Source organism: Rutilus rutilus (genome assembly GCF_951802725.1).
Source record: "Rutilus rutilus genome assembly, chromosome: 13".
In the NCBI taxonomy this organism is placed as follows: Eukaryota; Metazoa; Chordata; class Actinopteri; order Cypriniformes; family Leuciscidae; genus Rutilus; species Rutilus rutilus.
In genome coordinates, this window is record NC_140218.1 from 40,491,794 (window position 1) to 40,517,068 (window position 25,275).

Sequence of the window (25,275 nt, forward strand, 5' to 3'; positions counted from 1 at the left end):
TTTTTTTTTTTTTTTTTTGAAAAAAAAAAAAACGTGTGAAAATTCCTGTTTATAAATATATAAATCAGTCAATAAGTTATGACACCATTGCTTGTTACATTAATTATACACATTAATTGTTTTATTTCATATTGAAAAATTGTGATGAGCCACAATTTAGTAGTTATGAATTAATTTGTATTGTTAATTATAGATTTATTTGGGTGTTAATTATATAATTTTGCATGGATTTTAAACAATTAGGCTGTAAAACAAACCAATCTGGCAACTGTTCTTCATCTGAACATTTCTAATATTGGATAATAGTTGTGGGCTAATGTAATACTGAAAATATTACATTCCCCTATGATACATGATTATATGCGACAAAAATGAACTTGAATTCAATTAGCTAACTTTGCTAGCCTGCACATTTGGTGCAGCAAGCTATATTTTTATAATGCCTTCTATTTTTTACCGTCATACGAAATTGCCACCTTACACATCTAAAGGTTCTAAACACAACTTTTTGTCCTGATTCAACAGTTTTTAGATGTGTAAATTTAAGAATAGTACACATCTCTATTAATTAACTCTTCTACTTACCAAGTGGGAAATCGCAATGGACCTTGGGATCGCCCCATACAGTGACGTCAGCGTTATTAATTTAGAGGATTTAATCAATAAAAAATAAAATAAAAAATGTAATATTAATTGAACAAAATCGTAGCATATTATATATATTTATTAACATCAACAAACCTCCGATAAAAATACGTTACCCAGCATGCTCTAGTTAAAGCAATGTACCTATGTACCAGTACCTATGACAAGAAAACGGTTAAACTAATTACTTGCACGCCGTGGAGTGTTGTTAAACTCACCTTTGAATGCAGTTTTACCTGCAGTTGAGCGTTGTTTTGGTTAAACTAACCTCTGAATGCCGTTTTACCTGCAGTTGAGCGTTGTTAAACTCACCGCTGAATGCGGTTGCACACCATGTGTGTTGTTAAACTCACCGCTGAATGCGGTTGCCGAACGCGCTAAACCTTTGCGCAGAGAGGGCACTTAGATATCAGATTGCGAGGGTTTTTAAACATCAAAAACCAGTTGGAGGGCCAGATAAATATCATCTGGGGGCCGCCATTTTACTAGCCCTGGCATAGATCATTTATTGTAGTCTATTCCTTTTATTTTTATTTTATTGTAGCCTCAACCCATACACAGCAGACGGGTTGCGGACGGTGTTACCAAGACGTCAAATTTCAACGCCGCAGGCTCCGGTTCAGAGTTCTATAGAAGTCAAACAGACTACCCTGCACGTTGAAAAATGACGCCAAAGGTATACCCAGTGCGTTAAAAAGTGACGCCAAGGGGTCCTGGCCAAGCATCCATATTTAACGAGTCCAACTGCGTCCTGTAAAACGCCCGTGGGTTGCATTGATGGTTGAAAGCCATGAGCGTCTCTCACACACGATAAAGGGTGTGTTGAATTCGGCCAATATACTCCTGCGGGCAATTAAGGGATGATGGAACCTATATTGTCGTGTTTTTAGTTAGGATACCTAGCACACATTCACGTTTAAAAATTGAGTAGGCTACCACAGGCTTATTTAAAACTAAACGAAATTGTAGCCTACGCATGCTACTGTTGCTGAAAGCGTCTGATATCACGCACTTGGATTGGCTAGCAAAGTCCAACTGCGTCCTGTAAAACGCGGGTGGGTTGCATTGGAGGTGGTTAAGCCGCGAGCGTCTCTCACAGACGATAAGGGTGTTGAAAATGGCGAATATCTCCTCTCGAAAGATAAATAATGGAAAACAATGACCTCCTATATTAGGTGTAGGCAATCCTAATCATAGAGCAAACATAAGTCGTTCCTGAAAACGTCTTTAGTCTGTGCAGTCGGTCAATGTTGAGGTGAATTGACGACTGGTGAAGCCCTGAGCGTGTAATTACATCGCGGATGGTTTTACATTGAAGTTGGTTGAAAGCCATGTGCGTGTCATCTATACGCAAAAGGGTGCTATATGCGTGGGCAGAAAACGCCGAAGGACGTGACAAAACGGCCTTATTTGACGCCCTGAGATGAGAACGGGTTGACATTGCACATGAACGTCAGAACCAGCCGCCTCACAAACGACCTGCTCTACGACGTCGCCCTGCTTCACTCCTCAGTTTGGTAGAACACATTGTAAAATGTATTGTGGAAAAAACGATGAGAAAAAAAGATGGGAATAGTAAATAAAATTATATTGGACATATAAGAATGAATGAAATGTAAAATGTTTTGTTAACAGTCGTGGTGTGCGTAACTAGGCAACCACATTCTCGTTCACGTTGCATGACGTCATTGAAGTATGTCCCAGAACGTGCATACTCTTTTGCTACACACTCAAAAGTATGTACTTTTTCCTCACAAAAAAAGTACATACTTTTAGGTCGTAGTATAAGTAGGCGAATTGGGACTCAGCCAATGTTTATTTAGTACACCACCACCAATACCACACTACAAAAAGAATCATGTAAAAGTAAACCAGTAAACCCTGAGATTATTACTCGTGACATTAGAACAAAATATATGGATATGAGAACATGTACAATATAACTAAATTAACGATCTCTTAAAATATTTTCTAATTTCCTAATTTATAAACTGGGTGCCGGTGTGATGAGAAGTTCGAGCTCGGCCAGATTCGGCTCGAAGTCGTTCATCTTCGGATGCGGAGCCGCGCGCGCTGTTACAAAGAAAGCCGAGCACACCGGCAAGCGAAATGGGGTCTTGCGCACCCAACACACACGACCGCCCACACCGCTATAACGTTAATTTTGCCGCGCACACCTTCACGCTAGTGCGGACGCGTCGAGTATAAACCTAGCTTAACGCTCCAGTGGGCGGGGCCAGAGATGCGGTGATGTAGACGTAGGCGTTGATATTAGGCTTGTATGAGATGAACCGATCACCGGTGATCAGCGCGAGATGCATGCCGGTTAGAAATGTGTCCGAGTGCGGTCCGCCATGCTGACGTATATCTAAAAACTCTTGCGAGCGCAAGGCGGACGTGTCGGATTCGAGCGCAGTTGCTCTCCACCGACTGCGCTGAGCAAAAGCATGATGGGAAACGACTTGCTGACGACACAGCTTAATGCTCATTGGTTTAAACAACCGTGATGTACTGTTCTCTTTTAAACTGTTTGATTTTAAAACTCTGATCTCATGTTTTTATGTGTATAACTTATGTGTTAGTATTCCCAAACTCTCTGACAGTGTGATCAATGGGTTATTTGATTGTTGTCATATTTATACAAATATATATAAAACATGTCTGTAATTGGTATGTTATTAAATGGGTCTTGTTCATTGTAATTATTTTCATGTAAAAGCAACAGGACTTAAATTACATCCAGTTGATTAGCAACACTGTGCTTGAGCGTGAATCCCTCACAGGTGTCAGATGATCTCAGATCACTGCGAGAGATCTGTCTGTCCTGCCTGCGCTTCATCACTCCTCCCCTCACTGCAGCCGCTACTCTCGACTACATTACAGGCTAGACACATCTCAAACAAGCCTCTTCTTCTGCAAAGGCGGTCTACAGCTGCCCTGTGACGTCAGAAGCCTCCACTTCTTACATCCTGGCGTTGTCTAGCCTTGTTTTCAATAAAAGCAGTTTTTGGAATAACAAGGAAGGTTAGAGTTTTGAAACTTGCAGGGTATTTTTATAGTATAAGGAACTCTTGACTGTCAAAAGATGAAGGAAAATTTGAATTCTCAGTTCATGACCCCTTTCATAAATAGAGAGAAGATCAGGTCTCAGGTTCAGGAGAGATCAGGAGAGGAGCATCTGTGAAGCAGAAGTGATGCACAAGTCCTACCAGCCTCTGAAACCTGCAGCGAACCGGCTCCTGCAGCAGAGATGGGACCAGTCCAGCTACCAGGACCACCGAGACAAGGTCTGGCTTATGCTAATGTGTGCTTTATTAGCATGTTTAACGTGGGTTTGCATATGTGTGCTTTATTAGCATGTTTAATATTGCGTGTAATTTAACTAATTTGTGCCGCTCAGTTGGAGTTATTTCAGTACATCAAGTCACTAACTTGACTAAGTGAAAATTAGAAATGTTGGCAACCATAGCTGAAATGGAATAAGTTTGTTTTATTTTATTTCAGTTGATGCTTATGAATTTATGGGGTTGTTGTCAAATAATAATCCTGCTTGTGTGTGTGTGTGTGTGTGTGTGTGTGTGTGTGTGTGTGTGTGTGTGTGTGTGTGTGTGTGAGTGTCTCTGTGTGTATGTGAGAGAGTGTGTGTGAGAGAGAGAGTGTGTCTGAGTGTGTGTGTATATATATATATATATATATATGTGTGTCTGTGTGTGTGTATATATATATATATGTGTGTGTGTTGATCTTCTCTCTCTCTGTCTCAGGTGAGAGAGGCCAAACCTGTGGTCGACACCAAGGGCATCCAAACACCGGCGCATATTCAACACAAACTGAAGAAAGTCCAGGTCTCTGATTAATTAATATGTAAACAAGTCATCATGTACTCGCCCTCATGTTGTTCCAAACCTGTATGAGTTTCTTTCCTCTGCTGAACACAAAAGAAGATATTCTGAAGAATGTCGGTAACCAAACAGTTGAACATACTCCAATAATTATTAGCCTATAAGTAGACAAACATGATTTTGTGAGCTCTACAACAGAACTATTGCATTACAGTGATGTTTTATGAAGTAACGTGGAGCAGATGAAACGCATGAGAACAGTTGTTGTCTTCAGTTGCAGGAAGAAAGGATGTCCATCATAGAGAGAGACAATCATCTTCTGGCCAGCAGACTTTCTGCTATCACTCGCTCTAAAGGACTGGTGGACCACAGGAACCATTACCCACAGTACAGGTGTGTGTGTGTGTGTGTGTGTGTGTGTGTGTGTGTGTGTTTAGCTGGTTAACATAGTAACTCAGTGAGGTGTTTATTTGAGCTGGGTTTCAGTTGTCGGATCTCCCGCTGCGTCTCATATCATCTCAAACTGACAGTCTGAATCATTAATGCTCGGCTGTTGACAAAGCCTTTATGAATAATTGAGAGACACATAACCTATTCCCCATCATTCCTGAGGGATCCTACAGTATCATGGGAGGATTGCTTTGAATAAAAAAAAGGTTTGATTTTATTTTTCATGCATTTTGTTTTTTTGTTCATTTACACGACAACTGCTTTTTGCCGTGCTGAAAACTAAAACTTTGGAAAACGGGATTCAAAGTTTTTGAAAATGATACTGTCACCGTCTCTGTGTAAAACTACATGAACACAAATCTGTGAAAACGGCGTATGCATATTGCGTATTCATTACGAAGTGGCATCGCCATCTACTGGCCTGACAGCAGAATACAGCGGTTCAACTCGTTTTCGTGTGAACAGGGATCGTTTAACAATGTTGTCGTCTGTATGCGAAAAACACAAAGGAAGAACTTTTCCATTTTTATAGTACATTGCTGTTGTGTAAAAGTACCCTTTGTGCTTTTTTCTGTTTTTGTCATTTTAAAAAATATATATCTATATAGTGTTTATACATTTTTATTTAAATTTAAATTTTAGTTACTTTAGTACATCAATGTAAGCAAAATTAAAAGGAGAAATGTTCAGAAAAAGTTTATGTTTTATTTTATTTTATTTAGCGTTTATATATAAATATAGCGTTCAGCGTCAGTTCAGGCAGGCCGCGTAGTCAAGCTCAGCTATCAGCTGATACCTATCCAGACCTAACAGCTGATCTGATTTCTAAGCACTCAATTGGTCCCTATCAAACAGGGCGCCGTATTTAAAGTCATTTTTCAGTGTGCCTGCTTGGCTGCTTCCACTGCATGCTTGCAAAAGCACAGCTTCTTACTATAAAAAAATGCGATTACTCGTGTATTTTGCTGTAACGCTACTCACCCAACTGCTGACCATGTCTACTGCCGCAAATGAGGAAGACCAATGGCAAGTTGAATCCATCGAAGAAACCCAACAACAAATAAATCAAGCAGAGGAAGCCTTTCAAGACGAAAGCAACGCTTCTGTCCGTCGGAGCTCTCGTCTGGCAAGTAAAACATTTAGTCCTCCCAGCATCATTGACTGGCCACTGGCGAAGTTACTGGAAACCTTGTATAGACACGATATCCCGGCACCGACTGGAGCTACGCATAAGGAACTGTTTGCTTTGCTCTGTGAAAAAATTGACGTCCCAGCAGCCGATTTTCCTCCTCCTCCTCCATTCTCTGGCAGGAAACAGGCGCAGAAGAGGAAGAACCTCGACCCGGCTTCCACTCCATCCGCTGACGTCGCACCCAAGCGGGCAGGTGGTCCAGCCGTCTCAACCCGAGCGATCTACTCTTCCTCAGTTCAAAGCAACGACCCAGTGTTGTCAGCATTGTCCAACATTCAGCTTTCGCTCTCCGACATGAACTCCAGAATTCAGGCTCTGGAGTCCGGTTCAACTTCTAGGTCCTCGACAAATCTTCTCTTTTCCGGCCAGTCTTCCGAGAACTCCTCATCGGCCACGGCACGGCTGCCTGTGTTTACGCAGCAGCAGGATGATGACGTCATCAATTCAGTGACTATTCCACGGAGAACGATGGGAAGTGCAGTTCCCGTGTCGACAGGCTCTCCATTCTTTCCGCCAGCGGCTGCGATTTCTCATCAGTTAAGAAGCCAAATTATCGCAGGTAATGATGTCAATCTTGTGAAAATATTGCTGTGCTCAGAAATGAGTGAGAAGCGTGTTGTTGATTGCGGCGACGTGTCTGTTATGCTTAAAGATAGCGATCCCCGGCTTTCAAAAATGTTAACACTAGCTGAATTTAATGTGGCATTTGGGGTTTTCAGAGATGTCATATGTGAAATCTATCCGTCTCGTAGAGCTGAGCTGGACACTTATTTAGCAATTATTTCTGACTTGGCTTTGACTTATGGAGGAACTCTCTTCTACGACTATCACAAATCATTCTCTGCAAAAGCTGCTATGTTTATTCAACGTTTTAATCAGAGACTGGACTGGTCAGTAGTCGACTTAACCCTCATAAGCAGACATTTCACTGGTCATCAAGCTCTCTCCTGCTCAATTTGTGGCTCTCATTCTCACACTCTCAATCTATGCCCAAAATCTGTGTCTCCTCCAACTTCTAAGCCTGGCTTTCAAACTGTTGACTCTAAGGTAACACCATTTGCTACTCCATTGTGCTATAATTTTAATGAAAATGTTTGCAAGTTTTATAATTGTAAATATGTTCATGCTTGTAGTTACTGTGGGGACAGCCACCCAAAATCGGTGTGCCCAAGACGAACCCGCTTTATGAAAAAGGAGAAAAAGAAATAAAGCCTTCAACCCCAATTAATGTTCCAAAGCTGGGACAGGCACTGAAAAATCATCCTAACAGCTGCTTCGTCAATTATTTATTAACGGGACTTATTCAAGGTTTTTTTGCAGGATTATTATGGTTACCTAATCATTCTTTTTTCTGTAATAATTTGCTTTCTGCTGTTAAGGAACCTGAAATTGTTGATTCTTTGTTGGAAAAGGAAGTTAAGAAAGGATTCATGATTGGGCCTTTTGATAAATCTCCTTTCTCAACTTGTCGGATTAATCCTATAGGGATTGCTACCCGAAAATATTCAGGGAAGAAGCGCTTAATTATTGACTTGTCTGCCCCCCATAATGACGCTGCTCAAAGTATCAATAGTCTTATTCCTCTAGCTCCGTTCTCTCTGTTTTACGCAACCGTTGATGATGCTATTAAATTCATTAAAATAGCAGGTAGGGGTGCATGGCTCGCAAAGGCAGATATTTCAGACGCCTTCAAAGTCATGCCTTTACATCCATCGCAGTGGCATTTATTTGGCGTTAAATGGAGGGAAAAATTATATTTTTCGGTCAGGCTCACTTTCGGTTGTCGCAGTAGTCCAAAAATATTTGATACACTATCAGAGGCACTATGTTGGATTCTTCTTAATAACTGCAAATTACCGCACGTGCTCCATCTTTTAGACGATTTTTTGCTTGTGGATCATAAAAATGCAAAGCCAGAAAGATGCATTTCGGCGTTAAAACACACTTTCACTGAATTAGGTGTTCCCCTTTCGGAGGAAAAAACTTTAGGCCCTCTTAAAGTTATTGAGTTTTTAGGCATTACATTAGATTCTAACCTAATGCAAGCCTCATTGCCCCTTGAGAAATTAAATCGCATTAGAGAAATCATGAGAAATGCTCAGAGGTCAATTTCTTTTTCAAAAAGAGATTTGCTTTCTCTTCTAGGCCATCTTAATTTCGCGATGCGTATAATTCCACAAGGCAGGTCTTTTATTGCCAGACTCCTCGATCTATCCAAATCAGTTAAAGATCTTAAAGACATAGTTACCTTAGATGAAGGCTGCAGATCCGATCTCAGGTTCTGGTTTTTGCTCCTTGAAAATTGGAATGGCATTTCCTTTTTTCATTATGATGATCTTGAGTCTTCTGCAGCCCTTAAATTGTATACAGATGCTGCGCCTTCCGTCGGTTTTGGGGGGGTTTTTAATGGTCATTGGTTTGCTAGTAAATGGCCAAAAGAGCTGCTATCCGTGCCTGATAATAACATGTCCACTGCTCTGTTGGAATTATATCCCATAGTGATAGCTTGTATTCTGTGGGGCAAACAATGGTCTAGAAAACAAATTCTGTTTTTTTGCGACAATGAAGCTACTGTTAATATCATTAACAAAGGTCGCTCATCAGTTCCATTTATTAACAGATTCGTAAGGCGCCTTACTTGGTTATCGGTCATGAATAACTTCATTTTTCGTGCTGCTCATATTCCAGGCTTAAACAATCAAATTGCTGATTCTCTTTCTCGATTTGAATTTCAGAAATTCCACCTCCTGTGCCCAGGGTCAGCGTCAGCCAGCTTGGTGTGCCCTCCTTTCAGCCAAACTGTGATAGATTAGACTTGACCTTTCAATCCTATTTACATTCAGCAGCAAAGTACATGCGCAGTGGTTTAGCAACATCAACATTAAAAATGTACGACACTGCTTGGTCTCATTTTAGTTCTTTCTGTGCCACCTTCTCTGTAGATGTATTTCCTGTCAATGTTTCATATGTTAGTGCTTTTATAGTACACTGTTATGAGTCCCAAAAAATGCAGCCTTCATCCATCAAAAGCAAAATCGCCGGCATTCAGTTCCACCTGCGCTGCTTGGATCCATCCACCATCAGCTTGCTCGAAAATTCATCAATTCGTCTCCTGCTTAATGGACTCAAAAAAGAGAAACCAAAAGGCAATGATCATCGTCTCCCTCTCACACTTCCACTTCTTAAAAAATTAATATCACGTCTGAGAGAGGGATGTTTTGGGATTTATTCTGACATGTTATTAGAATCTGTATTGCTTACGGCTTTCTATGGCTTTCTCAGAGGTGGCGAGTTTTCAACACGCACAGGTTCCTTTAATCCGGCACATGACCTCACTATATCTGATGTTTCAATTTTTTCTCACCACTTCACCCTATTTCTTAAACACTCAAAAACCGATAGAAATAGAGAAGGATCTTTTGTTTATGTTTCTGAAACTAACTCTGCTTTTTGTCCTCTATCATCTATGTTGGCTTATCTGAGGAGTCGTTCACAAGCTCGTCCGGAGGATCCATTATTTACAACGGAGGAGGGAAAGTCTATGTCTAGAGCTTGGTTTGCATCCCGTTTCCGCCTGCTTTGTGAATACTGCGGGCTTCCCCCAGAGCGTTATTCGGCTCATTCATTGCGCATAGGGGCGGCTACAACTGCAGCTTCCTCTACTTCCGTTTCTACCCTTAAAGCTATGGGGAGATGGTCTTCGGCAGCTTATGAACGGTACCTCCGGCCAGATACTCGAGCCATTCTTGAGGCTCAGAAAGCTATGAGTGATGCTTGTGATCTGTAGTTGAAATAAACACTGCTTCAATCACTTATGGGCTTATTTTTAATTTTTCAGCCTTATTAGCTCTAGCTTCTTTCCTCTTGCTAGCTCCACGTAGATCTATTGGGTCATTCTTTTCAACTAAATAAGATTGGCTTTTGAAACGCTCGTTTAATCCTCTACTGGCTCTTCAATTAGCAGAAGAGCCAGGGATGATTGCCTGGTATGATCTGTTTGGGGGGATTTGTTTTGCTGCTTTCCCAGTTAATGGGATATGTCCCCAGAAGCTGCTGCTGTTCCCTGACTTGCTTTCATGGAGCTCATGAAAATGATGGGTAACTCAGAACAGAGCCATACCGCCAAATGTAACTTTAACAATAATGCAATAAAAAATTGAATATTTGACAAATGTCTGTTATTTTTGACTCAAGTGGTCCTGTCTGAAATATAGCGTTCAGCGTCAGTTCAGGCAGGCCGCGTAGTCAAGCTCAGCTATCAGCTGATACCTATCCAGACCTAACAGCTGATCTGATTTCTAAGCACTCAATTGGTCCCTATCAAACAGGGCGCCGTATTTAAAGTCATTTTTCAGTGTGCCTGCTTGGCTGCTTCCACTGCATGCTTGCAACCCACCTCCTCCCCTAGCTCCTCCTTTAACTTCTGTTTAACTTAATCAGTGTCATTCTGTTGTCATTGATGCATGCTCTGTTCTCAAGGGGGATTTGTTTTGCTGCTTTCCCAGTTAATGGGATATGTCCCCAGAAGCTGCTGCTGTTCCCTGACTTGCTTTCATGGAGCTCATGAAAATGATGGGTAACTCAGAACAGAGCCATACCGCCAAATGTAACTTTAACAATAATGCAATAAAAAATTGAATATTTGACAAATGTCTGTTATTTTTGACTCAAGTGGTCCTGTCTGAAATAATGGAAGCTTGTTTTCCGCCACAGAACAAATCAATTTAAAAGAGAATTGCAACTTTTTATCTCACAATTCTGACTTTATATCAGGCAATTCTGACTTTATATCAGGCAATTCTGACTTTATATCACGCAATTCTGACTTTATATCACGCAATTCTGACTTTATATCACGCAATTCTGACTTTATAATTCTGACTTTATATCAGGCAATTCTGACTTTATATCACGCAATTCTGACTTTATATCACGCAATTCTGACTTTATATCAGGCAATTCTGACTTTATATCAGGCAATTCTGACTTTATATCAGGCAATTCTGACTTTATATCAGGCAATTCTGACTTTATATCACGCAATTCTGACTTTATATCACGCAATTCTGACTATATATCACGCAATTCTGACTTTATATCACGCAATTCTGACTTTATATCTCGCAATTCTGACTTTATATCACGCAATTCTGACTTTATATCAGGCAATTCTGACTTTATATCAGGCAATTCTGACTTTATATCAGGCAATTCTGACTTTATATCAGGCAATTCTGACTTTATATCAGGCAATTCTGACTTTATATCAGGCAATTCTGACTTTATATCAGGCAATTCTGACTTTATATCACGCAATTCTGACTTTATATCACGCAATTCTGACTTTATATCAGGCAATTCTGACTTTATATCACACAATTCTGACTTTATATCTCGCAATTCTGACTTTATATCAGGCAATTCTGACTTTATATCAGGCAATTCTGACTTTATATCACACAATTCTGACTTTATATCACGCAATTCTGACTTTATATCACGCAATTCTGACTTTATATCTCGCAATTCTGACTTTATATCAGGCAATTCTGATTTTATATCTCACAATTCTGACTTTATATCACGCAATTCTGACTTTATATCAGGCAATTCTGACTTTATATCACGCAATTCTGACTTTATATCTCACAATTCTGAGTTTATATCACGCAATTCTGAGTTTATATCAGGCAATTCTGACTTTATATCAGGCAATTCTGACTTTATATCTCACAATTCTGAGTTTATATCACGCAATTCTGACTTTATATCACACAATTCTGACTTTATATCACATAATTCTGACTTTATATCTCGCAATTCTGACTTTATATCAGGCAATTCTGAGTTTATATCAGGCAATTCTGACTTTATATCAGGCAATTCTGACTTTATATCAGGCAATTCTGACTTTATATCAGGCAATTCTGACTTTATATCACGCAATTCTGACTTTATATCACGCAATTCTGACTTTATATCAGGCAATTCTGACTTTATATCAGGCAATTCTGACTTTATATCAGGCAATTCTGACTTTATATCAGGCAATTCTGACTTTATATCAGGCAATTCTGACTTTATATCACGCAATTCTGACTTTATATCACGCAATTCTGACTTTATATCAGGCAATTCTGACTTTATATCACACAATTCTGACTTTATATCTCGCAATTCTGACTTTATATCAGGCAATTCTGACTTTATATCAGGCAATTCTGACTTTATATCACACAATTCTGACTTTATATCACGCAATTCTGACTTTATATCACGCAATTCTGACTTTATATCTCACAATTCTGACTTTATATCAGGCAATTCTGATTTTATATCTCACAATTCTGACTTTATATCACGCAATTCTGACTTTATATCAGGCAATTCTGACTTTATATCACGCAATTCTGACTTTATATCTCACAATTCTGAGTTTATATCACGCAATTCTGAGTTTATATCAGGCAATTCTGACTTTATATCACACAATTCTGACTTTATATCACACAATTCTGACTTTATATCTCGCAATTCTGACTTTATATCACGCAATTCTGAGTTTATATCAGGCAATTCTGACTTTATATCACGCAATTCTGACTTTATATCACGCAATTCTGACTTTATATCAGGCAATTCTGACTTTATATCACGCAATTCTGACTTTATATCACGCAATTCTGACTTTATATCACGCAATTCTGACTTTATATCAGGCAATTCTGACTTTATATCTCGCAATTCTGACTTTATATCACGCAATTCTGACTTTATATCACGCAATTCTGACTTTATATCACGCAATTCTGACTTTATATCACGCAATTCTGACTTTATATCTCACAATTCTGAGTTTATATCACGCAATTCTGAGTTTATATCAGGCAATTCTGACTTTATATCAGGCAATTCTGACTTTATATCTCACAATTCTGAGTTTATATCACGCAATTCTGACTTTATATCACACAATTCTGACTTTATATCACATAATTCTGACTTTATATCTCGCAATTCTGACTTTATATCAGGCAATTCTGAGTTTATATCAGGCAATTCTGACTTTATATCAGGCAATTCTGACTTTATATCAGGCAATTCTGACTTTATATCAGGCAATTCTGACTTTATATCACGCAATTCTGACTTTATATCACGCAATTCTGACTTTATATCAGGCAATTCTGACTTTATATCAGGCAATTCTGACTTTATATCAGGCAATTCTGACTTTATATCAGGCAATTCTGACTTTATATCAGGCAATTCTGACTTTATATCAGGCAATTCTGACTTTATATCACGCAATTCTGACTTTATATCACGCAATTCTGACTTTATATCACGCAATTCTGACTTTATATCACACAATTCTGACTTTATATCTCGCAATTCTGACTTTATATCAGGCAATTCTGACTTTATATCAGGCAATTCTGACTTTATATCACACAATTCTGACTTTATATCACGCAATTCTGACTTTATATCACGCAATTCTGACTTTATATCTCACAATTCTGACTTATATCAGGCAATTCTGATTTTATATCTCACAATTCTGACTTTATATCACGCAATTCTGACTTTATATCAGGCAATTCTGACTTTATATCACGCAATTCTGACTTTATATCTCACAATTCTGAGTTTATATCACGCAATTCTGAGTTTATATCAGGCAATTCTGACTTTATATCACACAATTCTGACTTTATATCACACAATTCTGACTTTATATCTCGCAATTCTGACTTTATATCACGCAATTCTGACTTTATATCAGGCAATTCTGACTTTATATCACGCAATTCTGACTTTATATCACGCAATTCTGACTTTATATCAGGCAATTCTGACTTTATATCAGGCAATTCTGACTTTATATCAGGCAATTCTGACTTTATATCAGGCAATTCTGACTTTATATCACGCAATTCTGACTTTATATCTCGCAATTCTGACTTTATATCACGCAATTCTGACTTTATATCACGCAATTCTGACTTTATATAACGCAATTCTGACTTTATATCAGGCAATTCTGACTTTATATCTCGCAATTCTGACTTTATATCACGCAATTCTGACTTTATATCACGCAATTCTGACTTTATATCACGCAATTCTGACTTTATATCACGCAATTCTGACTTTATATCACGCAATTCTGACTTTATATCAGGCAATTCTGACTTTATATCTCGCAATTCTGACTTTATATCACGCAATTCTGACTTTATATCACGCAATTCTGACTTTATATCACGCAATTCTGACTTTATATCACGCAATTCTGACTTTATATCAGGCAATTCTGACTTTATATCAGGCAATTCTGACTTTATATCACGCAATTCTGAGTTTATATCAGGCAATTCTGACTTTATATCAGGCAATTCTGACTTTATATCAGGCAATTCTGACTTTATATCAGGCAATTCTGACTTTATATCAGGCAATTCTGACTTTATATCAGGCAATTTTGACTTTATATCACGCAATTCTGACTTTATATCACGCAATTCTGACTTTATATCACGCAATTCTGACTTTATATCACGCAATTCTGACTTTATATCACGCAATTCTGACTTTATATCACGCAATTCTGACTTTATATCACGCAATTCTGACTTTATATCAGGCAATTCTGACTTTATATCAGGCAATTCTGATTTTATATCTCACAATTCTGACTTTATATCACGCAATTCTGACTTTATATCAGGCAATTCTGACTTTATATCACGCAATTCTGACTTTATATCTCACAATTCTGAGTTTATATCACGCAATTCTGAGTTTATATCAGGCAATTCTGACTTTATATCAGGCAATTCTGACTTTATATCTCACAATTCTGAGTTTATATCACGCAATTCTGACTTTATATCACACAATTCTGACTTTATATCACATAATTCTGACTTTATATCTCGCAATTCTGACTTTATATCAGGCAATTCTGACTTTATATCAGGCAATTCTGACTTTATATCACGCAATTCTGACTTTATATCACGCAATTCTGACTTTATATCAGGCAATTCTGACTTTATATCACACAATTCTGACTTTATATCTCGCAATTCTGACTTTATATCAGGCAATTCTGACTTTATATCAGGCAATTCTGACTTTATATCACACAATTCTGACTTTATATCACGCAATTCTGACTTTATATCACGCAATTCTGACTTTATATCTCACAATTCTGACTTTATATCAGGCAATTCTGATTTTATATCTCACAATTCTGACTTTATATCACGCAATTCTGACTTTATATCAGGCAATTCTGACTTTATATCACGCAATTCTGACTTTATATCTCACAATTCTGACTTTATATCACGCAATTCTGAGTTTATATCACGCAATTCTGACTTTATATCACGCAATTCTGACTTTATATCACACAATTCTGACTTTATATCTCGCAATTCTGACTTTATATCACGCAATTCTGAGTTTATATCAGGCAATTCTGACTTTATATCACGCAATTCTGACTTTATATCACGCAATTCTGACTTTATATCAGGCAATTCTGACTTTATATCAGGCAATTCTGACTTTATATCAGGCAATTCTGACTTTATATCAGGCAATTCTGACTTTATATCACGCAATTCTGACTTTATATCTCGCAATTCTGACTTTATATCACGCAATTCTGACTTTATATCACGCAATTCTGACTTTATATCACGCAATTCTGACTTTATATCAGGCAATTCTGACTTTATATCTCGCAATTCTGACTTTATATCACGCAATTCTGACTTTATATCACGCAATTCTGACTTTATATCACGCAATTCTGACTTTATATCACGCAATTCTGACTTTATATCACGCAATTCTGACTTTATATCAGGCAATTCTGACTTTATATCTCGCAATTCTGACTTTATATCTCGCAATTCTGACTTTATATCACGCAATTCTGACTTTATATCACGCAATTCTGACTTTATATCACGCAATTCTGACTTTATATCACGCAATTCTGACTTTATATCACGCAATTCTGACTTTATATCACGCAATTCTGACTTTATATCAGGCAATTCTGACTTTATATCACGCAATTCTGAGTTTATATCAGGCAATTCTGACTTTATATCACACAATTCTGACTTTATATCACACAATTCTGACTTTATATCACACAATTCTGACTTTATATCTCGCAATTCTGACTTTATATCACGCAATTCTGAGTTTATATCACGCAATTCTGACTTTATATCTCGCAATTCTGACTTTATATCACGCAATTCTGACTTTATATCACGCAATTCTGACTTTATATCAGGCAATTCTGACTTTATATCAGGCAATTCTGACTTTATATCACGCAATTCTGAGTTTATATCAGGCAATTCTGACTTTATATCAGGCAATTCTGACTTTATATCACGCAATTCTGACTTTATATCAGGCAATTCTGACTTTATATCAGGCAATTCTGACTTTATATCAGGCAATTCTGACTTTATATCAGGCAATTCTGACTTTATATCAGGCAATTTTGACTTTATATCAGGCAATTTTGACTTTATTTCACGCAATTCTGACTTTATATCTCGCAATTCTGACTTTATATCACGCAATTCTGACTTTATATCACGCAATTCTGACTTTATATCAGGCAATTCTGACTTTATATCACGCAATTCTGACTTTATATCTCGCAATTCTGACTTTATATCACGCAATTCTGACTTTATATCACGCAATTCTGACTTTATATCACGCAATTCTGACTTTATATCAGGCAATTCTGACTTTATATCACGCAATTCTGACTTTATATCACGCAATTCTGACTTTATATCAGGCAATTCTGACTTTATATCACGCAATTCTGACTTTATATCAGGCAATTTTGACTTTATATCACGCAATTCTGACTTTATATCAGGCAATTCTGACTTTATATCACGCAATTCTGACTTTATATCACGCAATTCTGACTTTATATCAGGCAATTCTGACTTTATATCACGCAATTCTGAGTTTATATCAGGCAATTCTGACTTTATATCACACAATTCTGACTTTATATCACACAATTCTGACTTTATATCACACAATTCTGACTTTATATCTCGCAATTCTGACTTTATATCACGCAATTCTGACTTTATATCACGCAATTCTGACTTTATATCTCGCAATTCTGACTTTATATCACGCAATTCTGACTTTATATCACGCAATTCTGACTTTATATCAGGCAATTCTGACTTTATATCAGGCAATTCTGACTTTATATCACGCAATTCTGAGTTTATATCAGGCAATTCTGACTTTATATCAGGCAATTCTGACTTTATATCAGGCAATTCTGACTTTATATCAGGCAATTCTGACTTTATATCAGGCAATTTTGACTTTATATCAGGCAATTTTGACTTTATATCACGCAATTCTGACTTTATATCTCGCAATTCTGACTTTATATCACGCAATTCTGACTTTATATCACGCAATTCTGACTTTATATCAGGCAATTCTGAATTTATATCACGCAATTCTGACTTTATATCTCGCAATTCTGACTTTATATCACGCAATTCTGACTTTATATCACGCAATTCTGACTTTATATCACGCAATTCTGACTTTATATCAGGCAATTCTGACTTTATATCACGCAATTCTGACTTTATATCACGCAATTCTGACTTTATATCAGGCAATTCTGACTTTATATCAGGCAATTTTGACTTTATATCACGCAATTCTGACTTTATATCAGGCAATTTTGACTTTATATCACGCAATTCTGACTTTATATCAGGCAATTCTGACTTTATATCACGCAATTCTGACTTTATATCACGCAATTCTGACTTTATATCAGGCAATTCTGACTTTATATCAGGCAATTCTGACTTTATATCACGCAATTCTGACTTTATATCACGCAATTCTGACTTTATATCACGCAATTCTGACTTTATATCACGCAATTCTGACTTTATATCAGGCAATTCTGACTTTATATCACGCAATTCTGACTTTATATCACGCAATTCTGACTTTATATCAGGCAATTCTGACTTTATATCTCGCAATTCTGACTTTATATCAGGCAATTCTGACTTTATATCTCGCAATTCTGACTTTATATCACGCAATTCTGACTTTATATCACGCAATTCTGACTTTATATCACGCAATTCTGACTTTATATCTCGCAATTCTGACTTTATATCTCACAATTCTGACTTTATATCAGGCAATTCTGACTTTATATCTCGCAATTCTGACTTTATATCACGCAATTCTGACTTTATATCACGCAATTCTGACTTTATATCACGCAATTCTGACTTTATATCACGCAATTCTGAGTTTATATCAGGCAATTCTGACTTTATATCACACAATTCTGACTTTATATCTCGCAATTCTGACTTTATATCACGCAATTCTGAGTTTATATCAGGCAATTCTGAGTTTATATCACGCAATTCTGACTTTATATCAGGCAATTCTGACTTTATATCAGGCAATTCTGAGTTTATATCAGGCAATTCTGACTTTATATCACGCAATTCTGAGTTTATATCAGGCAATTCTGACTTTATATCAGGCAATTCTGACTTTATATCAGGCAATTCTGACTTTATATCAGGCAATTCTGACTTTATATCAGGCAATTCTGACTTTATATCAGGCAATTCTGAGTTTATATCAGGCAATTCTGACTTTATATCAGGCAATTCTGAGTTTATATCAGGCAATTCTGACTTTATATCAGGCAATTCTGACTTTATATCAGGCAATTTTGAGTTTATATCAGGCAATTCTGAGTTTATATCACGCAATTCTGACTTTATATCAGGCAATTCTGACTTTATATCAGGCAATTCTGACTTTATATCAGGCAATTCTGAGTTTATATCAGGCAATTCTGACTTTATATCACGCAATTCTGACTTTATATCAGGCAATTCTGACTTTATATCAGGCAATTCTGACTTTATATCAGGCAATTCTGACTTTATATCAGGCAATTCTGACTTTATATCAGGCAATTTTGACTTTATATCACGCAATTCTGACTTTATATCTCGCAATTCTGACTTTATATCAGGCAATTTTGACTTTATATCACGCAATTCTGACTTTATATCAGGCAATTTTGACTTTATATCACGCAATTCTGACTTTATATCACGCAATTCCGAGAAAAAAAGTCTGAATTGTGAGATAAAAAGTAGTACCTTTTTTATTCTGTGGCAGAAACAAGCTTCCTATATATATGTATATATGTATACACATACACATTTTTAAATTATTTAGAAATAGCCTAAGTAAAATACTTTTTTAATATTTCATTTTATTTCTTTTGACATTTATTTTGAAGTAATGACATGTTATTTATGTTATGTTATGATAATGTTATCTGGTTTTACAGTCTGAACGCTCAGAAAAGGAAGGAGAAACTTCTACAGGTGACTCATGATAACCAGGAGATCTACCAGCGAATCCTGACACAGAAATCTGACTACAGGAGGGAACTCTGGGAAGACGACTGGGAAAAGGTCAAGCGAAGGAGAGATGACGTTGCACGCTATCCACGAGGAGTGACCAACAAACAGGTCTGATCCTAATTCACATGTTAAAAGGCGGAGCTAATTTCGTCTTCATTTACTCGCCTTCATCATGTTTCCAACCCTTCTGTGAAACACAATAGCACACATTTTGGATGCTCACGCTGCTCTTAATGCCTGTGATAAAAAGCATGACATGTAAATAAGTAAACGGTGGCAAAGTGAACACTTTTAAAGTGGGCATGAAATTAAGATTCACACTATTTTGTACATACATGCTATTGTGATTCATCCATGCATGTTTCTTTTCATAATTTTTTATTAAAACTAGTGCTGGGCAACGATTAATTTTTACGAGTTTGTGTTTACATAAAATATGTGTGTGTACCGTGTATAATTATTTTGTATATATAAATACACCCATATGCATGAATATATTTAAGAAAAATGTGTTATTTATATATAACATATTTATATATAATATAAATGATGTATAAATATATATACAGTATATACATGCAAATAGTTCTTAAATATATACATGCATGTACGTGTATTTATATATACAAAATAATTATACATGGCACACACACATATTTTATGTAAACACAAACTTTTATTTTGGATGCGATTAATCGTTGCCCAGCACTAATTAAACCATCTATAAAAACTCAATCTTCCAGTGAAATGACGTTTGCTGGATCATTTGAACTCCGCCCCTTTCTACTGAAAATCTGCATTTAGTCCCGCCTCCTCATCAGAGCCACGCCCACATCTCAACAGTCAACCAACCAACAATTAGCTGATGATAGAAACATGTCCCCATCCTACTTTTTTCCCAGATAATCTGCTTCACTACAGAAAAAGAAAGAATTAATAAAGCCGATTAATAGAGACTTTAAAGCGCGTAATAATCAAGATGATCAAGATGGCGGCGCGTGAACAACGCGAGGCTCAGCGTCTCTCTAGAATTTGTTTTTTAGCGTTTTTTTATCTACTTTTGACTGGATTATTCATCACGAATTGCTGTTCGTTGCTGATCTACAACAGACAGGAGCTTATGAACATTTGGACTCAAAACTCCAATAGTTTTATCGCCGATCTCCGCCTCATCCCAGAGATCTCCAGAACATCGGAGGCTGCTCACTCTTCCCGGCCGGGCGGAAGTGCACGCAGACGGCGCCGAGAACGTAAACAAAGGCGGGGTAGGCGCGGAGGGCTACGAGCTAAGCTAAAGCTAACACCACACCGGCTCCCTTTACCCAGCATTTTCCTCGCCAATGTCCGTTCTCTGGCAAACAAAATGGACGAAATACGGCTCTCCATCACTAACAACAGACGGATTATGGACTCAAATGTCATGATTTTCACCGAAACATGGCTAAACAACAGCTGCCCGGACAATGCTATTGAGTTAGCAGGACGCCACACACACCGAGCCGACAGGATAGCAGACGACTCCGGCAAGACCAGAGGTGGAGGTTTGTGCATTTATATCAACAATGCTTGGTGCATAAACTCTGCCACTACCGAGAGTCACTGCTCACCCAATGTGGAGTTTTTAATGGTCAAATGCAGACCTTATTATCTCCCCAGAGAGCTCACTTCCATCATACTCACTGCAGTGTATATCCCCCCGGATGCTAATGCTAAGTTGGCTATGAAAGAACTTTACACAGCCATTAGCAAACACCAAACTAAACACCCTGAGGCTGCTTTTATTGTTGCTGGTGACTTCAACCACTCCAATTTAAAGACAGTCCTTCCCAGATTCCACCAACATGTCTCCTGTCACACCAGAGGAGACAAAACTTTGGACCATGTTTATTCCAACATGTCTGGAGCCTACAAAGCAACACCCCTCCCCCACATTGGACAATCAGACCATCTCTCCCTGTTCCTCACACCTCGGTACTCACCACTCATCCAACGTGTGAAACCCACTGTGAGGACAGTAAAAGTGTGGCCAGAGGGGACAGATGCTGTGCTCCAGGACCGGTTCAAAAACACAGACTGGAATATGTTCATCCACACAGACTTGGACCAGTACGCCACATCTGTACTGGACCACATCTCCTTGACTACACATAGTGTCACCACCCAGAAACAGATCACCATGTACCCCAACCAGAAGCCTTGGATGAACCGAGATGTTCGTCTCCTCCTGAAGGCCCGCAATACCGCCTTCAGGTCAGGGGATGCACAGGCTTACAGTGCAGCCAGGGCCAAACTGAAGAGGGGCATCAAAAATGCTAAACACCACTACAAAGGGAAGGTAGAAGAACACTTCTCCAACTCCAACCCCCGACGTATGTGGCAAGGTCTCCAGATCATCACAGACTACAGGACCATCAAACCCTCCCCCACATCCTCTGATGTCCCCTTCCTCAACGAGCTCAACAACTTCTATGCTCGTTTTGAGCGGGGGAACACAACAACTGCAACTAAGGCAGAGGTGACTCCAGACCACCAACCACTGACTCTCTCCCCCACTGATGTAGGAGCGGTGCTGAGCAGGATTAATGTCCACAAGGCTGCAGGTCCTGATGGCATCCCTGGCCATGTTCTCAGAGCGTGTTCAGTGGAGCTGGCAGGAGTGCTGACGGACATATTCAATCTGTCCTTGGCCCATGCTGTGGTACCGGCCTGCTTCAAATCCACCTCCATCGTTCCGATACCCAAAAACTCCAACCCATCAAGCCTCAACGACTACCGCCCGGTAGCCCTCACCCCAATCATCACAAAGTGCTTAGAGCGGCTGGTCCTAGCACACCTCAAATCCTGTCTCCCCCCCACCCTGGACCCCCACCAATTTGCAGTCCGTCAGAACAGGAGCACAGAGGATGCAGTCTCCATAGCGCTGCACACTGTCCTCTCACACCTGGACAATAAAAACACCTACGCCAGAATGCTGTTTATAGACTTCAGTTCAGCGTTCAACACAATCATCCCCTCACAACTCATCAGGAAACTCACAGACCTAGGCATCAGTTCCCTCATGTGCAACTGGTTACTGGACTTCCTGACCTGCCGGCCCCAACATGTCCGGCTGGATAACCACTGTTCATCCATCATCACAATGAACACCGGTGTACCACAAGGCTGTGTGATGAGTCCCTTCCTCTACTCCCTCCTCACCCATGACTGCAGACCTGTCGATGGTTCCAACACCATCATTAAGTTTGCAGATGACACCACGGTGATCGGCCTCATTAAAGACAGCAATGAGGCCGCCTACAGGGAGGAGGTGGATCGTCTGGCTGAGTGGTGCGACACCAACAACCTGCTGCTCAACACCGAGAAGACCAAAGAGCTCATCGTGGACTTCAGGAGGAATGCTGACCCACATCCACCCATCCACATCAAGGGGACGGCTGTGGAGCGTGTGAACAGCTTCAAGTTCCTGGGAGTCCACATCTCAGAGGATCTCACCTGGACGACCAGCTGCTCCAAGCTGGTCAAGAAGGCTCACCAGCGCCTCTTCTTCTTGAGGACTCTGAGGAAGAACAACCTGTCCTCAGACATCCTGGTGAACTTCCACCGCTGCACCATCGAGAGCATCCTGACCAACTGTATAACAGTCTGGTACGGGAGCTGCTCTGCCTCGGACCGGAAGGCGTTGCAGAGGGTGGTGAAAGCCGCCCAGCGCATCGCTGGAGCACCACTTCCTTCCATAGAGGACATCTACAGGAAGCGGTGTCTGAGAAGGGCCGGGAAAATCATCAAAGACCCCAGTCACCCAGCACACAGACTCTTCACCCTCCTGCCCTCTGGGAGGCGCTACAGGAGCCTCCGAACTAAGACCACCAGGTACCGGAACAGCTTCTATCCTACAGCTGTCAGACTCCGGAATTCTGCCTCCTGACATCTCACCCACATTAAAACTCATAGACTGAACATACACGCACTCTCACAACCACTGACAACAACCCATAACTGAACATACACACAATGGACAAAAAAACCCAGTATCCTCATACACACTCATACACAGTGGCTGGACCACCACTTACAGCCACATGCACTTTAATATTACTACTGTATAAATTATTCATATATATCTTACTGTAAATACTGTATAGACAACCATGCTGTACAATACAATACAATAATTATAGTTCTACAGCTGTTATTAATACTTGCATATTGTATATTTATAGTCTGTTATAGTCTTTTATTTATATCCATACGTATAACCTGTTCATAGCCTGTACATAGCTTGTACACTTACTACAGTTATAGCCTGTATATACTTATAGTTATAGCACTCATAACATTCCTTCATACCGTGTACATTGTAACATATCTAAAATATATCTATATTTTGTAATATATCTATATTCTTGCTAAAGCACTTCTGGATGGATGCAAACTGCATTTCGTTGCTTGTACTTGTGACGTGCAATGACAATAAAGTTGAATTCTATTCTATTCTATTCTATAAGCTTTTTTCCTCCGTCACAGAAACCTACAAAGGTGGTGAAGTTCTGTGGCCGGAGTCAGCGGTCGTCCAGCGGTGTTGAAGATGACCGCTGGGAAACCACAGAAGAAGAAGAACCCTAGCCAGCAACATCAACTCCACACCGAACACTGGTTAACATCGCTCTATAAACTCACCTGTAGTTCAGTTAACCCTCTGGGGTCTGAGGTGTTTTCGGGGTCCTTGAGATGTTCTGACATGCCCTGACATTTGTGCTTTTTTTCTGTTGCTAATAAACATATTAATGGCCAAGGCTGAGTCTGTGTATCGAGTAGCGAGCAAGACTACTACCATCTGACCAAGTCTACAGGCCTTACGGTTTGGGCTACCCGATCAGTTTTAGGGAATAATAATAATAAGACAAATCCTAACTGCATTGGAAAGACTGAAGACAGTCGCAGACACCAGCTCAACTGGACCCAAGTCAGATAAGGTTCAATCTATCTATATCATCTTAATAAATAAATATTGAAATCACTTAATATTATCTTAATATCTAAACTTTTAAGGAACACTGACATTGTGCCAAGCAAACATGGGCGTACAACAATGTCTATGAACAAGAACCATGGAGGCAAGGAGCAGAGCCGGCCTGTCCAATAGGCGATACATGTGGTCGCCTACGGCCCCGCCTTGCAAGGGCCCCTAAACCTTGGGACTATTATAATATATCATTCGTTGATTGATGATGTCACCAAAATCTCAGGTGCACGCATCTCGACACTTATCATTTAGATAGCAAGCATTGCATGGGACCTCACTAAACATGATACAGTTCACAAAGACGGTGAGTAGCCAATATATTACCCAGACCCACTACATACATAAAGAGGATAGCTCTGTATAGTTCATACATGACAAATTTCCGAAAAAGATAATAAATACATAACAGTAGAATGAATAAAATACAAAAACATAAGAAATATACACAGTAGCGCGTCACACACTAATTTGCATAATACCGCCTGCGATGTAGTGGGAGACCTCGAGTACCGTGATTATCACAGTATTCACACACACGGATTCCACCACACTTCTCTACAAAACGCTCACGTTTTAGAAGCAAGAGACAAACCATTTTTT

At 39.0% G+C, this 25,275-nt stretch overlaps 2 protein-coding genes across 2 annotated transcripts; both read left to right on the top strand.

Moving 5' to 3' along the window:
- The first annotated feature begins 3,659 nt into the window (after window positions 1–3,659).
- LOC311303054 (sperm axonemal maintenance protein CFAP97D1) lies at window positions 3,660–24,392 on the top strand. Its single transcript, XM_084429328.1, has 5 exons — window positions 3,660–3,932; window positions 4,410–4,490; window positions 4,762–4,880; window positions 19,577–19,760; window positions 24,177–24,392. The coding sequence occupies exons 1-5, from the start codon at window positions 3,840–3,842 to the stop codon at window positions 24,273–24,275; spliced, it is 576 nt and encodes a 191-aa protein (XP_084285454.1). The 5' UTR covers window positions 3,660–3,839; the 3' UTR covers window positions 24,276–24,392.
- Window positions 5,853–8,942, top strand: LOC311302365 (uncharacterized protein; the record flags this gene model as incomplete). The annotated part of the gene is made up of 2 exons (XM_084428181.1): window positions 5,853–7,176; window positions 8,865–8,942. The coding sequence occupies exons 1-2, from the start codon at window positions 5,881–5,883 to the stop codon at window positions 8,940–8,942; spliced, it is 1,374 nt and encodes a 457-aa protein (XP_084284307.1). The 5' UTR covers window positions 5,853–5,880.
- Window positions 24,393–25,275: the final 883 nt, after the last annotated feature.

Bases quoted from the DNA above. Each gene is read 5' to 3' on its own strand.
- LOC311303054 (XM_084429328.1), top strand. From the start codon at position 3,840: ATGCACAAGTCCTACCAGCCTCTGAAACCTGCAGCGAACCGGCTCCTG. The intron at 4,491-4,761 runs GTCTCTGATTAA...TGTTGTCTTCAG, and splicing joins ACAAACTGAAGAAAGTCCAG to TTGCAGGAAGAAAGGATGTC. The intron at 19,761-24,176 runs GTCTGATCCTAA...CCTCCGTCACAG, and splicing joins GAGGAGTGACCAACAAACAG to AAACCTACAAAGGTGGTGAA.